At 58.4% G+C, this 15,576-nt stretch overlaps 1 protein-coding gene across 12 annotated transcripts in view; it reads right to left on the bottom strand.

Moving 5' to 3' along the window:
- IQCE (IQ motif containing E) overlaps window positions 1–15,576 on the bottom strand; it is a 41,594-nt gene that overhangs the window by 13,894 nt on the left and 12,124 nt on the right. For 9 of the 12 annotated variants that reach the window (XR_016036638.1, XM_088833229.1, XM_088833230.1 and 6 more), the window contains 12 exons: window positions 15,074–15,202; window positions 13,242–13,312; window positions 10,908–11,021; window positions 10,760–10,810; window positions 9,066–9,158; window positions 8,141–8,211; window positions 6,791–6,863; window positions 6,497–6,546; window positions 4,437–4,600; window positions 3,288–3,346; window positions 2,040–2,218; window positions 310–414 (listed from right to left, as the gene is read on the bottom strand). Coding sequence is in view for 11 of the 12 variants with exons in the window: in XM_088833229.1 (XP_088689355.1) it covers window positions 310–414; window positions 2,040–2,218; window positions 3,288–3,346; window positions 4,437–4,600; window positions 6,497–6,546; window positions 6,791–6,863; window positions 8,141–8,211; window positions 9,066–9,158; window positions 10,760–10,810; window positions 10,908–11,021; window positions 13,242–13,312; window positions 15,074–15,202 (1,159 nt within the window). In the remaining variant the exon portion in view is untranslated. The remainder of the gene's footprint in view (window positions 1–309; window positions 415–2,039; window positions 2,219–3,287; window positions 3,347–4,436; window positions 4,601–6,496; window positions 6,547–6,790; window positions 6,864–8,140; window positions 8,212–9,065; window positions 9,159–10,759; window positions 10,811–10,907; window positions 11,022–13,241; window positions 13,313–15,073; window positions 15,203–15,576) is intronic. The other 3 variants (XM_088833228.1, XM_088833231.1, XM_088833232.1) reach the window with 3 other exon arrangements.

A 15,576-nucleotide genomic window follows, 5' to 3' on the forward strand; every position in this document is an offset into this window, starting at 1 on the left:
GGGTGTGGGATCCCGGTGTGTTCTGAGGCTGCCCAGGAAGACGTGCTGGAGGAAGGTGGCCCTGATGCCCAAGAGCCAATACCGGCCTGATCGTGAGGGGCCTCTCCCCGGAGGCCGGGTATTCACCCTGAAGGCAGCAGCAAAGCCATGAAAGATGGCAGGAGAGCAGCCGTGTGAACAGGCTGCAGCGTCCCGAGCTGCTCTGGGCTCTGGGCGGGGGGCGGGGGGCCGGGTGGGGGAGGGCCTCGGGCTCGGGGGCGGGCGGGGACGGCCTGGCGCCTCGGGGCTTTCTGACCCTCGCCCGCTCACCTCATCGCCTTCTCTCTCTCTCTTCTCTCTCTCTCCCCCTCCTTCAGGCTTTCCAGCTCCTTCTCCAGCTCAGCCTTCGTCTGCAGCAACTGCTTCACCTCCAAACTGAACAAGGAACCAGAGGCATCTCAGCGTCACTGGGACAGGGGCTCACAGTGACGGGGTCATCGGAGCAGGGGGCGCTCAGGAAAACCCGCAGGTCCGGCCTCCTCACTTCTGCAGAGACAAGGGTGCCGACAGGCCCCTCTGCGTGATGCTGGAGCCCGGGGCTGCCTCCGCTCAGGGGTTTACCCAGCACTTGCCTACGCCAGCGGCGGTCGGGAGCAGGGCGGCTGGACGAGGCGCAGGCCCTGCTCTCGCGGGTGTCACCGACCCGGAGACAGGCATTAACCAGCGGTCACACTGTTCGGTGACCGACCTGCACTGAGATGAGGGCTCCTGGGACTGGCAGCGGACTTGACGGAGGTGCAGCCTGAGCCGGGGAAAGGGGTCCCCCCGGCATTTTCCCCCAAGCTCTCCCGTGCCCCACAAGTGACACGTGGCCAAGAGCGTGGCTTTAAAATGTTCCACTGCTCACTGAAGTGCTGACTTCACGTGAATGAGATACGTGCGTGGGTCGCATCGTAAGGGCTCAATGAGGAGAAGCTACTATCATGTCACGTGATGGTTTAGGAGATCATCAGAGGTGCTCTTCACTATGAAGAAGAAAGTGAAAGTCGCTGAGTCGTGTCTGACTCTTTGCAACCTCGTGGACTACAAGGTCCACAGGATTCTCCAGGCCAGAATACTGGAGTGGGTAGCTGTTCCCTTCTCCAGAGGATCTTCCCAACCCAGGGACTGAACCCAGGTCTCCTGCATTGCAGGCGGATTCTTTACCAGCTGAGCCACAAGCAAAATGACTCCTAATGTTAATAAAAGCCTAGCGCGTGGACGCACTGTTAGACTCCCACTGGAGGTGAAATGATTTGCCTTCTGCTGCGAACGGAAGACCTAACCGTGCACATGAATCAGGGGGCGGGGTCTCGGTGACAAAGCCGGGTTCAGGAGATCTGGGCAGGGCCCGGGGTGGGGCCCGAGGGTCTCCACCTCTACGCGGCCCTGTGTGACGCTGAGGCTGCTAGCTCCCAGACCACGCTCTGAGCAGCAAGGCCTGAGAAACAGCATCTCCAAACGGCGCCTGGAGAAGCCACAGGTGAACAGGAGACAGGCGCGTCTTCCGTGGGCGACAGAGCCGGACGCGAGAGAGCAGAGAGGAAAGAAGCCAGACCTTGAGGCTCTGCCGTCCACATGCTCAGGGTCACCCTGACGACTCTGTGCTCCTCAGCACCAGGGTCTTTTCTGATGCACAGGTTAGACGTCGTGAACAGAGCACGGAATCTCTAAACCCCTGTGCATGAGCTCTAATGGAGGGCTGACATTATACAAAGACCAATGAAAGTAAGTTCTTTTCTAAGAAAGAATTTGGAAAGCCCTCTGGAATTTCGTGTAAGAGTTCCATGGCACTCCCACGGATTTGATAACAAAATAGGCCAGTGAGTGCCTTCCTGTATCACCGAAGCTGCCCTCGTCTCATGGGTAAACCGTCAGAAGTTTAATAACCACGTACAGAAGCTTGTGTGACGGCCGCTATGCGCTGCGCCTCCCCAGACCCACGAGCAGCTCCGGTGCAGCAATTGCATGTGTCAGTGGGCCCCCCGGCCCCCCCGTGCCCCCCGCAGTGGGCCACCTACTCTTTCTCCTGCAGCTGGGTGTGCAGGGCGTTGCGCTCGCCCTTCAGGCTCTTCACCGCTCCGCGCAGACGCTCGCTCTCCTGCAGGGGCAACGTGGGGCTGGACGGCGAGGGCATCAGGGAGGTTGGCCTCGCCGCCTCTGAAGCTGGGGGCTTGGGGCTTTCCATCGAACTGAGTTTCTGGAGGCGACACAGGCATCTGTTAGACGTTATTTCTGATTTTACTTTCCTAGAAAAGGGACGACGGCCAGTGGGAACCTCCTCCCAGCCAGGGGGGTGGGAAAAGCTCTGCGTGTGACCCGAGAAGCCTGGGATGCTGCCTGGGGATGGGACAACTCTGCAGAGTCCTGGGGGCGACGGCAGGGAGTGGCCCCCCCTCCCCGTCACTCTCCCCCTCTGGAGTGGGGAGTGCGCAGACCCAGCCAGCTGGGGGCGGGCACTATAGCAGCTGAGAAGGTGACCAGTCTGCCCCTCCTCGCGCTCGCTCAGCCGCTGTCCCCGGGACGTCTGCAACGCTGTCCCAGGCTGTCGCCCGGCACTGACGGGCCCGCTCTGCGCCTGGAGGTTACGAGCACCGTCTCCCACCGACGTCGGCATCTCCCCGTGTGGACAAATGCTGCCCACTGGCTCCTGGACTGCCTTCAGGCACCTTTCGTTCTTAAATTACCCGCAGTTTACAGAAACTTTCTGTCTTCTGCCTTTGTAAACAGATTGGATTTTTATTTTCAATGCTCCCCTCTAGGTTGACTCTGCTGCAACAACCGACAGCTCTAACTCGGAGTTTTACCAAAAGCGGAACACGTCTGACCAACCTCAACAGAGTCAGACTGGTCACATTTGCAAGGTCACACGGGGGACGTGAGGATTTAACTTCCTGGTTGGTAAAGTGTGGGTGCGCAGTTTTCTATGAGCTCAAATACTAAACAAGTGGTGAGAAAAGCCGCCAAGAGCCCCCAGGTGCATGTCAGGCTGGCTCTCTGAAAGGCTCGGGGTCCCACGAGTCCCCAACGGTTATACTCCAGTCTGCAGCTGTGTGACCACGCCTTGCCGACTGTGACACACGGACAGGCTTGATGCGGCCAGGCGTCGAGTCTAGACCCCGAGTCTCCTCTGGCCAGCTCGTCCTGTGCGCAGCCGTCCCTGGGCACAGACGGGCACCGTTATGTCCTGGGAGCGAGGCTCTTTCTGCCCCCATCCTGGGACCTGCCCCTCTCGCACAGGCAGGGCCGGGTAGGGGCCCACCACTTACCTTTTCCAGCTCTGTGATCCGCCGAACCAGCCAGGGCTTGCTCCAGTCCGCATAGCCTGCTGAGACAGCGGGGTTTGAGGGACACACCTCCACAGCCGTCGGATGGGCCCCTTCAGCCGGGACCTCCTGTCTAGGGCACAGCCAGATAGCGCCCCTCCAGGGGAGGCCCCAGTCCAGGACCCTGTGGTGCCCGCGTGGCTCTGCGGTGACCACTGCTCCTTTCAGCTCCTCCGTGTGACCTCTCCTGACTGCCCCGCCCGCCGGGACGGCCCTGCTCCGGCTCACCAGCAAGCCCTGCAGCCGATCCCAAGCCCACCCCGGCCCTCATCCTCCCGGACCCAGCGGGACTCCTCCAGTGCCCCCTCCACCTGGCTCTGTGGGTGCTCGGTGCCCACTACCCACCCAGAGGCTCCGCGGTCACCCTCTACCCCTGCTCACTGGCTGGGCATCCGTCCCCTGACCTGGTAAGTCCCAGGTTTAATTCTCCTTCCGGGGCCCCGCCCTGACTAACCCGTGTGCCTGACCCCCGTTGGGCCCTTGACCAGAGCTGCAGCCTCCCCCTGTGGCCCCCTCTGCCATGCTCAGGACAAGGCCATGGCCCTGACCCCCGTCTGCCTGCACAGGCCACGGCCAGTCCTCACGTGTACGTGGGATGCAGCCATCTCCCGCCACCGCGGAGCCCCCGGGCCAGGCCACCGGCAGCCCCAGGAGGACCCTGTGGGGTGCTGTCCTTGGGCCCCTTTCCTGCGTGGCCTCCACTCAGCACAGGAGCAGGGGGTCCTCTCCTCTCCGTGCAAACCCGCTGCCCTCTGAGTGGCCTTCAAGGCCCTGTCCTCTGCAGGCCCCGCTTCCTGGGGCTGGGCTCGCTGGCTGCCTCATACTGCCAGGCCCACTCGGGGCTGCGTGCCCACTGCCTGGAGTGCCCCTCCCGGCCGTGGGCACGGCTGCCCCCTTACCTGCCCCTCCCCCAGCGCTATCCCCGCAGGCCAGCCTTCCCCCCTGCACGCGCCTGCACGGCTGTGCCCGGGGCCCAGGACTGCGCTTGGCCCTCGGCAGGCTGGTGGCGTGGGGCAGCGCCGCCCAGCGGGGTGGCCAGGCAGGAGGCCAGGCCCCTCCCGCGCCCCGCGCCCCGCGCCCCTGGGCAGGCACCTGTGGCCGCGGACGTCGGTGGGGAGCTGCTGAGCACGCGGCCCAGGTCCTCCTTCAGGCTCTGGTTCTCCGCCGTGAGCTCCTGGACGCTCCGGGACAAGCTCAGCAGGGCACTGCCCATCTTCTTCTGCCTTTTAAGGCCGATTTTCTTCTCCACTGGAGGCCTAGGAGCAACAAGACCCAGCGGGTAAGGTTCGGGCCCTGAGCTGGCCTAACATACATCCCGAGAGAGGGGCTGGCACACGGCGGCCTAACCCTACCCCTAACGCTCAGGGTGTCCTAGCATGAACGTCTGCAGTTCACGGGGAAGGCTGACTGCAAACCCCAGAGCAGCGGACTGTCACCCCGGACAGAGGTCCACTCTTCTCACGGGCACGCCTGTGTAACACAGGACCGCGTCGTCAGCGACAGACGGAGCAGCGTCACCAGAAGAGCTGTGGAGGGGCGCCGTCCCTCCAGCTCCATCAGTCCTGTCCTCGGATGGCTGTTCTGGTCTCGCCTCCTCCTCCGCAAAGTCTAAAGTGCGGCCGATGCCGGCTGGTTACAGACTTCTCATTTGCAAAGTCATCTGCTCGCTAAATCCTCTGTGAGCCCTGGGCAGACGCCTGCGGTGCCTCGTGGTGTCCCCGTGGCCACCCAGGGTGGAGTGGAGGAGGCCCTGAGTCTCGGGGAGCCAACTCCCGGCGGCGGGACAGGCGCTGCCCGCGTCGGCTCTGGTATCTGCTCTCAGCGGGGTGGACCACGAGGTCTTTTCCGTTTCCAGGCTGACTTCACCGCTTTCCCCGGCTCCCCGCGGCGGAGTCCGTCATCGGGAGGGGCTGAGGCGCGGCCCCGGGGGACCGCGCGTGTTGGGCTTTGCTCAGGCTCAAGCCGAGGCGCGGAGTGTTGACGGCTCCGGGCTTGTGCACTAACAACGGACACTCGGTGTGGCGCCTTTGGACGGCAACACGGGGAGGCGGGCTGTGCGCTGGCCAGGGGACGGGAAAGCTGGCCAGAGGGTGTCAGGATGCAGCCCGTGCTTCCCGGGGCTGGTGGGCCATCACTCGCCGGTTCACACCGAGGGCACGTTACCGAACGTGCGGCTGCCCACCACGGGCATGGACTGCAAGCCCTCTGGCCCCTCTCCCGCCCCCGCTTTAAGCTGCTGCTGCTGCTGCTGCTGCTAAGTCACTTTAGTCGTGTCCGACTCTGTGTGACCCCATAGATGGAAGCCCACCAGGCTCCCCCGTCCCTGGGATTCTCCAGGCAAGAACACTGGAGTGGGTTGCCATTTCCAAGCTGCAGGGGGAGGGGAATGCGGAGGCCGAGCCGGCACACTGTGGAGGCTTCACTGTTGCTGCTGTGCTTTAGTCACTCGGTGGCGTCTGACTCTCTGCGACCCCGTGGACTGTAGCCCGCCAGGCTCCTCTGTCCATGGGGTTCTCCAGACAAGAACACTAGAGTGGGTGGCCATTCCCTCCTCCAGGGGATCTTCCTGACCCAGGGATCAAACTCCCATCTCCTGCACTGGCAGGGGGGTTCTTTACCACTGAGTCGCCGGGAAAGCTCGGATGGTCAGGAATTGTCAGTAACTGACGGCAGAGGCCGGTGACACGACTGCGTCTGTGACAAGGGACCCCTCCTCCCTGACCCGCTGCGAGCCCGACATCATCTGGGGATAGGACAGGGGAAGACACAACGTGGTGAGGAAACGGCACGCTTCTCCCAGTAAACGTACTCGGCGAGACGAACCTGCACTTGGTCCTAAATGTCTTCCTAAAAGGAAGACCTGCTTTGAGAGAGTGTTTTCTGCTCCTAAACTGGAAGCTGTGAGGTAGGACCACCAGTGGGAGCCCAGAGCACTGGCCGCGCTGCCGGGGTCAGAGGTGGAAGCTGTGAGGGGGCGTCTGGGACCCCCGGGAGGGGACACGGGGGCTCGAGGCTCGAGCGGCAGCTAGAAGCCCCAGACCCAGGGCAGCGTCCGCGCTCCACGGAAGGAGTGCCCCTACTCTGCCAGCCGCTGAACACGCAGACAGCGCACAGCAGGGCTCCCAGACAGACAGACAGACAGAGGGTCGTACCTCTTTCCTGTCGCCTCGGAGCTTGCGAGGAGACCATGGAGACGGTGAATCTGCAAACACCAAGTTAAAACGCGGTTAACACAAACTGAGCACCAGGGAGACTGTCCTCTGAAAAAGTGAGTCTCCATGTCGGCCCGGTGGCAGGAAGTTAGCACCAAGTTGCTGATCTGTGCTCCGGTCAAGATGAACTAGAAGGGGAGAGACCCACACTGCAGCCGGGCCACCACCCAGCTCGACAACTGACCGCGCCCCCGGCCCTGAGCCCACTGCCTGCCCCGGGTCGGGGACACGCACCTCCTCGCAGTATGTCTCCATGGCGATCCGCATCTCCTCCAGGTTCGTGGTCTTCACATCAGTCTGCAGTTTGCTAAGAACCCAAGGTTGGAGTTAACGTGGCAGTGCCATCATTGCTGGGCAGTGCGACGAGTGAAAGGGAAAGACGCTCAGTCGTGTCCGACTCTTTGCGACCCCACGGACTATAGTCCATGGGATTCTCCAGGCCAGAGCACTGGAGTGGGCCTTTCCCTTCTCCATGGGATCTTCCGAACCCAGGCCTCCCGCCTTGTAGACAGACTCTTTACCAGCTGAGCCACCAGGGAAGCCCAAGAATGCTGGAGCGGGTAGCCGATCCCTTCTCCAGTGGATCTTCCCAACCCAGGGAATGAACTGGGGTCTCCTGCACTGTAGGTGGATTCTTTACCAACTGAGCTATCAGGGAAGTCTGAAGGGCCTTTAGCTGGCAGGTGGCTTGCACAAGCCCCACCAGAGGTCTCACACCTACAGGGCCCTTCCTGGTCGGACCAGCCACCCTCCAGGTGAGGTAAAAGGCCTCCCTCCGGGGGATATTCTTTGCTAATAAGACGCTGTCTTTAAAAACTGGACTAATTGTGGACCTCAGGGTTAGACAGGGCAAGTCGTCTTTGGGGAAGGTGGGAGAATGATTATTTTTTAAAGGAAAGAGAACCATTTTTTTTCTCCCTGTACTGTCCATATAATTCTCCTCGTTCTCAACACTTAACAGACTCCAGAGAAAAGGCTCTACAGAGAAATGAAGGTAAAGTTACTAATTCACTTTAGGATTCTGAGACAGAAGAAATCAGCAAATAATAAAGTCTTTTTAAAGCTGATAATTCCAGCGAGAAACAGGGGAACACGGGATCTCTTGTATAAAGAGGATACGGGGGCAACAGAAAGTGAACACTCAGATTTCCTTAAATAAACTCAAACACACCAGGAAAGGCTCTCCTTTGGGATAAAACAGCGGGAAAGAAACCTGTACAGCTGCTCTAAAAACAGCACAGGACAGTGCGCGATGGTGAGAGGCAGCCTGGGGAGGTGTCCCGGCACCTGACACCTGATATAAGAGCTTGTATCTAGTCCATGAAGTTGACACTGGAGATAAGCCGTGATCACAGGAGGTGAAGGAGAGAAGGCGCTTCTTCAAAGAAACGGGAGCGAGGAGAGAGGGGAGGCGAACACTGCTCCTTGGTGGTCTGCAAGAGGCCACTGCTCAAGCTTTGGTGACCAGTGCGGCCGGGACGTGGGCGGGGGAGGGGTGGGACAGTGGGCGCGGGCGCTGGGCTGGGAGCAGGACGCATGCCCCGCTGGCCCCCGGGCAGGGCCCCGGCTCCCCAGGCCCCGTACTTGATAATGTTGTCCTTCTCCTTGCACTGCTGTTCCAGCTTGAGGACCCTCTGCTTCAGCCCGTTGATCACCTGCCAGGGGAGCACGCCCATCAAGCTGACTGGGGACCAAACCCCAACCTCCACGGCCACGGCCTCCCCCACCGCACGGAGACTCAGCCAGCCCTGTGCCCAGCCTGGGGTGGGGTCCACTGCCTGCTCCCTGGGAGTGTTTGCACAGCCTCCCGCCAGGGTGCATTCCTGCTGAGCTGTCCCCCCCGACCAGTCGATCGCTGGAGTCTCTTCGAGACTAGGAGCAGGGCGGCAGGGGGGTCAGGGACAGGGTGTTCCTCCTCCTCAAAGGGCCCCACCCTCTGCCCCACCCAGTCCACAGCCACCCTCGGGAGGAGGGATGGGGCAACGCACCACCTCAATCACCAGGCACGGACGCCCCACGCCCAGCGGCCCAGGGAAGCCCCATCCCCAGCACCCTCCCCAGGGCAGCTGGACTGGGGTCCTGAGGAGGCCCCTCTGCCTCAGCGCTTCCTGCTCTCTGCTCACACAGCGCTTTGGGAGATGACACCCTGCATTCCCGACAGGACTTCCCTTTCTTTTTGAATAGTCAAACACTTTTCAACTGGATTTTAAGGTAATTTTCAGTTACACTACCAATACGTGGGCACATTTACCCTTTGACCTTACCCGTCAATTACCTATCGCCACCAGCATAACGTGTAGTCACTCTCAGGACCTCACTACACACGCACACGGGTATGCACGCCTACCGCAATGGCGGTGTCTCGCTGTTGTTTACATGAATGGTAACCCCACGCACACCATTTTGCAGATTGCCCTTCTCACTTCACAAACCGTCGTGGAGACCTAAGCCCAGTCGTTCTTACAGATCTGCATTACTCCTCCAAGGTAAGAACGTACAGCGTAGTTACCTGTTCTGCTACTGACGGACACTGCGCTCGTAACCCACTATCGCTCGCACAGAAACCCCAGCCAGCCCTCCTCGTGCGCACGGGCAGCTGTTTCTGGAGGGCAGATGATTCGAGCAGAAATGTTCAGTCACAGCCACTTTGAAGGGTGATTTGGCAAAGGGCAGCAGAGCAAAACTGGCACATATCTATAATCTAGAATTTCTACTTTTAATCAATTTTAATTAAACAACAACAACCGAGAATCACCTGGTTGTCCAGTGGTTAGGACTTTCTGCTTCCACAGCAGGGGAACATAGGTTCGACCCCTGGTCAGGGAACTAACATCCCACAAGCCTCGAGGTGCAGTAAAAAAAAAAAATTCTGAGGATCAAAACGGCGGTATGCTAATTTGAATGGCTCCTCCCTAATCTCCCCTCCCAAACTGGGCAGCTAGAAATATCCTTGTGCAAACGGCCTTTCATGCTGGATTATTTTTTTCCTCAAGGCATAATCCTAAAGAGAGCATCATGAGGACTCTCCTGGCGGTCCAGTGGTTAAGACCCTGTGCTCCCAATGCAGGGGGCGTGGGTTCGGTCGCTGGTTGGGGAACTAAGATCCCACATGCTGCCTGGTACGGCCAAAAAATAAAAAACAACGAACGAGCATCACGGGACAAGTGGTGAGAGCAGTGTTACAAACCGTGGCTCGCATAGTCACACCACCGCAGCCTTCAAAGCCTACGGTCGCTCATCGTGAACCCAATTTGGGACACATCTCTTAACCTCAGTTTCCTGATTTTAAACATGGGGACTCAAGTCCTGACTGCAAAAAGGTCACAGAGATTCTGTACCCGTGCAAACCGCACAGTGTTTGATGAGCCGCCGTCACGCAACGTGGGGTTTTCTCAAGCGCGTGAGCATTTCCTCTGTGCTGTCCCGGGCACAGAGCCAGGTGAGTTGTCCGCTCACAGCACGCTGCTTCCCTTCTTTACACACGGGTGTAGATTCTTTGCATCTTCTGGATAAAAACTGTTTTACTGATCAGTCATTCTCCCCTCACCCCATTATACAGATCCGTTTTCAATTGTAGTCTTACGGGTTTTCACTATAAATTTTAAGTTATCAAATCCATTAATGGCATCATTAATGTGATTTTGTTTTCAAGAATCTCAGAAGTGAATCACATCTCAGATTTTTTTTAAACGTTCTTCCTTGACTCATGAAGTTTACTGTGACTCATTTTCCCCCATCTGCAGTAGTTTATTCCCACAGCATTAATCACGTAACGGCTCCATTTTCCCTAATTCTGTTTTGTTCAGTGTGTTATGTGCTGTCACACAACGCACAAGAAGGGTCTGCGCTTTAAGGCCCTAACACTGCTCCTGCTTTGATTCTTTCTTAAATCAGCTTCGTGGGTTGGGCCCGAGGTGTCCTCTGAGGTGTGGTGGGCAAGTCCCCGCCGTGGCTGTCTTCTCCTGCCGCGTGTTTTCGCCCTTGCGGTCAGCCTGCTCAGCCCGCCTCCTTCTCCCACTAAGAGCCCCCGCGGTGTCGTCGTGTAAGCCCACCGCTCCGTGGAGGAGAGTTCTAGGAAGGCCTTCCACTTGCCTGTTACTCCTCTGCTCTGCGTGCTTCAGAGAGAAGGCCTGTCTCTAAAGGCCGATTTGAAGATAAGATTTCAGCGGACAGATTAGTTGTGCTGCTGGAGATTATACTCACCCAGCCAGTATCAGGCCTTTTCTCTGCCAGAGTTCGAACAAAATCCGGGCCCTGCGGTAAGCAGATTGAGAGATGGAGACAAGGTGGGCCGGGCCTCCCCTGCCGGGGACGCCTGCGTCCGGCACCGTGTCCCAGGCCCCGCACTTACTCGGGACGCGTCCAGAAGCTGCTCGATCTGCCGGTCCTTCCTGCTGTTTTCCTCCTCCAGGCGCCGAAGCTTCGTTCTCATCAGATCCACATCACTCTTCTGCATGTTTAGTGACTGAAGGAAAGAAGGACCACACACACCCCCCGTGCACACACACCCCGTGCACACACCCCCCGTGCACACACACCCCGTGCACACACAGACGTCCGGTGAGACACGGAATGGACAGGGGGTTAACAGCTCCCGGCTCCCGGGCAGGCGCTGCGTGCGCAGAGCGTGAGGCGGCTCTGGACGTTACTGTGGAGGCCGGGGCTGCGGGGCAGACCCAGGTGCAGGGCAACCCAGGCAACCAGGAGCCCTGCCCCTAGAATGCCAAGAGCGCCCCCGCCGCAGATGAATGCGGCTCCACAAATGACACGGCCAGTGGCAGTCCTGGGGGCGCCGCGGGAGTGTTCTTCACATCACAGACTGTCACAGGCTAACGTCCACTCAAGACTCATTCTCAACTAAGGCTCCGCTGGTCAGAGCACCGGTTCTCGCACGTTTATCTGTGGGTGAATTTCCCACCCATCTGCGGTGAATTTAGAAGGAAGACTGTCAATTTTTCATAAAACTAAGTTGATTCGCTTTTTACAACTATCCTGTATTTTGAAATGATGTCCTTCCTATTACTCCAGACACATGTGGTCCTTTGAGGAAATGCTCACGGGAGGGGACTTCTAACAGCCTCACTTGAGGAAACTTTCTTCAGTTCCGGGGAACCCCATGGCTGGGAAAGTGTCAGGTTAAGTCAGTGCGTGTGAGCCTTGTCCAGAAATGCCCACGGGGTCAGCCAGCGCTTGAGCTGACCGGCTTCCAGCACAGCCTGCACCCGAATTAGCTAGTCGTCTTGCAGACGTCCTGTCAAGGGACTCACAGTGCTCAGCAGAGTCCGAGCGTCAGAACAGACCGGGCCGGCCGCTGGAGAGACAGCTGGGCGTCCGCTCACTGCGGGCAGCCGGGCAGCCGGGCAAGCTGGCCAGCGGCTGCAGCTGGCGGGAGAGACGTCTGGCCCTCAGGGCCCTTTTTGTGAATTAATCAGTTAACGCCCATTCACTGGGAAAGACGGAAAACCCGATAACGGGAATTCTGCTTCCAGGAATACCCGCCCTGCTCAGCACAGCTAAGAACCCGGCACTAAGGCCCTCTCGTGGATTACTACGTCGAACCCTCACAAAACCCAATGAAGCTGCACTTACGACCCTCCCATTTTCAACAGCAAACTGAGACGTCACTTGCCAGAGAAAACCCACCCCGTGCCCCTGCCCTCGGGGCAGCAGAGTGCTGAGATAAACCCTCCCCTCAGAAGGGAAGAGGGGGCCTGCGTACTCGGAATAAGGCAGTGATTCCACCCAGAGACCCGCTTCTGGCCCCAAGAAGGCTCCCCTCGAGTGTCGCCGCCACAAGGACGCAGGGCTCTCAGTCACCTCCCTGGGTGAGGACCCTGCAGCTCCCACAGGGGGGCTGTCGTGTACGGGGCCCTCACCCAGCGCCCCTCGGACAAGGCGGCCTCCAGGCTCTCGTGTGCTGTGGGCACGCCAGCCGCCAGCACCCTGCTTGACCTCGGGCCAGACTCTACTGGCGGGGGTGGGGTGGGGGCGGCAGACTGTGAGCAGACCCGCGTCACGGATGGGAAGGGCTGCCGAGTCTCCGGGCGGCACCACGAGGAGTGCGGGGCATAGAGCCGGGCGTGGCGTAGGGGGGACAGACAGGGACGATCGGGCCACCGCTCATCTCGGGAGGTTTGCGCTCTGGGGGGCAGCAGCGTGGGTTATGCAAACGGAGCCGCGGCCCGGGGAGGCAGACAACCTTGAACATCCTGAGGCTGCTAGCGGTAAACCCTGGGTAGACCACGAAGCTCTCTGAGCCTCACGGCCATCACCTCTCACGAGGCACATGAAGAGACAGAGCCACTGGGAGCGGCCGTGAAATGCAAGAATGCCGAAGAATAATCCAAATGGGAAGTTACGGATCACAGTAACAGCCAGAGACTCATCCTAACGCCAGGGCTCGGGGCGCAAAGGGACGGGAGCTAACCTCATCCCCCCAGGGCTGTCCCCCCCAGGGAGACCCAGAGCTCGCTGGCTGACCGCTGTCCAGGCCCACTCGCCACTGGCGGGTGGCCCTCCGGGAGCCAGCGTCTCCCAGCTGCTCAGGCGCCCAGCCAGGGCTTAAACTCAGTGTCCCCCTACAACCCCTGCTCTTCCCACGGGACACAACCCGGCATAGCGTCCCCCATCCGCATTGCTGAGGGCCCTCCCACTTAACAGCGCGGAGGCTGGGTGGGAACTCTACCTTCTTCAGCTCAATGATCTCATCATACATGTCCTCCTTCTCTCTGTAGACAGGCGTCCCTGGAACGCAACCTGCAGGGAGACACACAGCCCTCTGAAAAGAAGAAGGAATTCTGGACTATGCCTTAAGGGAAACCTGGAGATTAATAAAATTATCTTAGAAAAAAAAGAATAAAAAAGAGCAAATACGTTTCAACATTTTTAACCTGATCATGGTCTTTCCCCAGAAGTAAGAAAACCCAAACAGGTATTGATCTGGAAAGAAGAAAAACTAACAGATGTGAACACAGGACTTAACTACACTCAGAGGATTAAAGGAGGGCTGTTGTTAAGTCGCTAAGTCGTGTCCAGCTCTTTTGCGATCCCAAGGACTGTCGCCCGCCAGGCTCCTCTGTCCATGGGATTCTCCAAGTGAGAATACTGGAGTGGGTAGTCATTCCCTTCTCCAAGGGACCTTCCTGATTGAACCTGGGTCTCCCGCATTGGCAGGCAGATTCTCTACCACTGAGCCACCAGGGAAGCCCATGTATTCATCTACAAAAGGATTAAAGGAGGGAGTTGAAAAGAAAAGCCATGTCTTTAGACTTGAAGCAGCAAACAAACAGTCAGAAACAAACACGGTCACATTATCGTGCAGACGCCAGTGCCTGGCCCAGCATCCACTGCTGACACAGTGCCCAGCATGGTCCCTAACGGGGACGGGACTTTCAAACACGTGAGCCTGAAACAGCAATGCTGGCCAGCAGAGCCACAAGGGGACCATCCCAGGCGCCGGGACTAGGCTTCTCAGGGCTTCTTCCCACGGCGCCGACGGAAAGGCAGTGGAGGCTGGGGAGGAAGCGCGTGGACTTGGGCCGGACAGGAAGACCGGAACACGACACCAACCAACCCTTCTTTGTGAGATCTGGGCTGTCTATTATCCCTGCAGCTTTCATTTCTACGATCAGTTACACAACCCGTTTCGCTACGACTCCAGGGAGGCAGGCACCACTGAAGCCAGGGATGAGGTCCCCCTCCACAGCAGGAGAGCCACCGTACGGGGGCAGCAGGGACCTCCAGGGTCACTGTCCTCAGGAGCTCGGTGGCCGCCTGCGGGGGGCCCGCCCCTCACACCGCAGAGCACCCCCAGGCCCCACGCTCGGCCTCAAGGCCGTGTCACCTCAGCGAGCTCACCGTGGCTGGCAGAATGCCTGAGGTCTGACCTCTTCATTCTCAAGGCTTCGGTCACAAAGTCGGGGGGACTGCTGGGGGGGTGGGTCCAGGCACACTCCAAGGTAAGGTCTGAAGTCAGGGCTGGGGTCAGATTGCCTGGTTTGGACGTGCATGGTTTTAATGCAACAGGTACCAGCATACACAACGGATGGCGCTGCCTCTAGTAACCGGGCTTGGGGGTTGAAGGAAGCTCATGGGACCCGTGGTGTGTGAGCCACGTTCAGCCACTGGCCCCAAGGTCAGCAAAGCCCTCCCTGCGGCACCTGCCTACTTCCAGGCTGTGCGTGTGCCCAGCACATCCCCTTCCAAGCTGCCAGCGTGACCTCGACCAGTTCACACGCCTCCCAGAGCCATCGGGAGGAGCGGCTCTCACCCACCACCGCCAGTCCTGCTCAGACAGGCCGCGACCTGCAAGCAAACGTCAGAGGTCGCACACCCTCGGAGTAAAAGCCTCAAGGCGCCACATCTTTGAGGAGGTCAGAAACGGTGTCGTTTGGACAAGGCATAGTCAAAGCTTTGTGTCGTCAGCACCTGCAACGTCCCAGGCGCTGCTCATGAGCAAGACAAGTCTATTTCTTTTTTTTCTAAGGAGGGATCTATTTCCAAGGGGCGACTGCGTACCTTGCTTGGAGCTTCCCAGACACAGCTTCTGGGGCGTTAAGGACATCCGGCCCCCTAGAGGCATGCTTGCCGCAGTCCTCAGAGATCTCCAGGAGGCCACCTTCCTCGGTTTAGAGTGATAAGGTGACTCTAGAAAGATAACACACGGCTCGAGAGGTGCCAAACACTGTGCTCCCCACAACATCTGTGCTTCAGAAAGACAAATATGACAGCGAAATATTCACAACCGCCCCACATGAGCACATTCTGGCAAAAATAAAAAATACAGTTATGTTTATACACTTGTATTTGTTTTTTAAATTTTATTATAAAGAAGCAACTGGAATTGATTTTAAAATATGAAGCTACAGTTGTACCAATATTACAGTATTTAATTTCCCATTTTTTTCCCCCAGGGCATTTTTTATTTTGTCACCAAAACAAAGGAAGGGTTTTAAAACTATATTTTAATCTGGAATTTTGCTTCTTCACGTAAAATATAGAGATTGTGCAAATTATGCAAA

Source organism: Moschus berezovskii, chromosome 27 (genome assembly GCF_049115385.1).
Source record: "Moschus berezovskii isolate FMDL1 chromosome 27, NW_MosBer_1.0, whole genome shotgun sequence".
NCBI classification, from domain to species: domain Eukaryota; kingdom Metazoa; phylum Chordata; class Mammalia; order Artiodactyla; family Moschidae; genus Moschus; species Moschus berezovskii.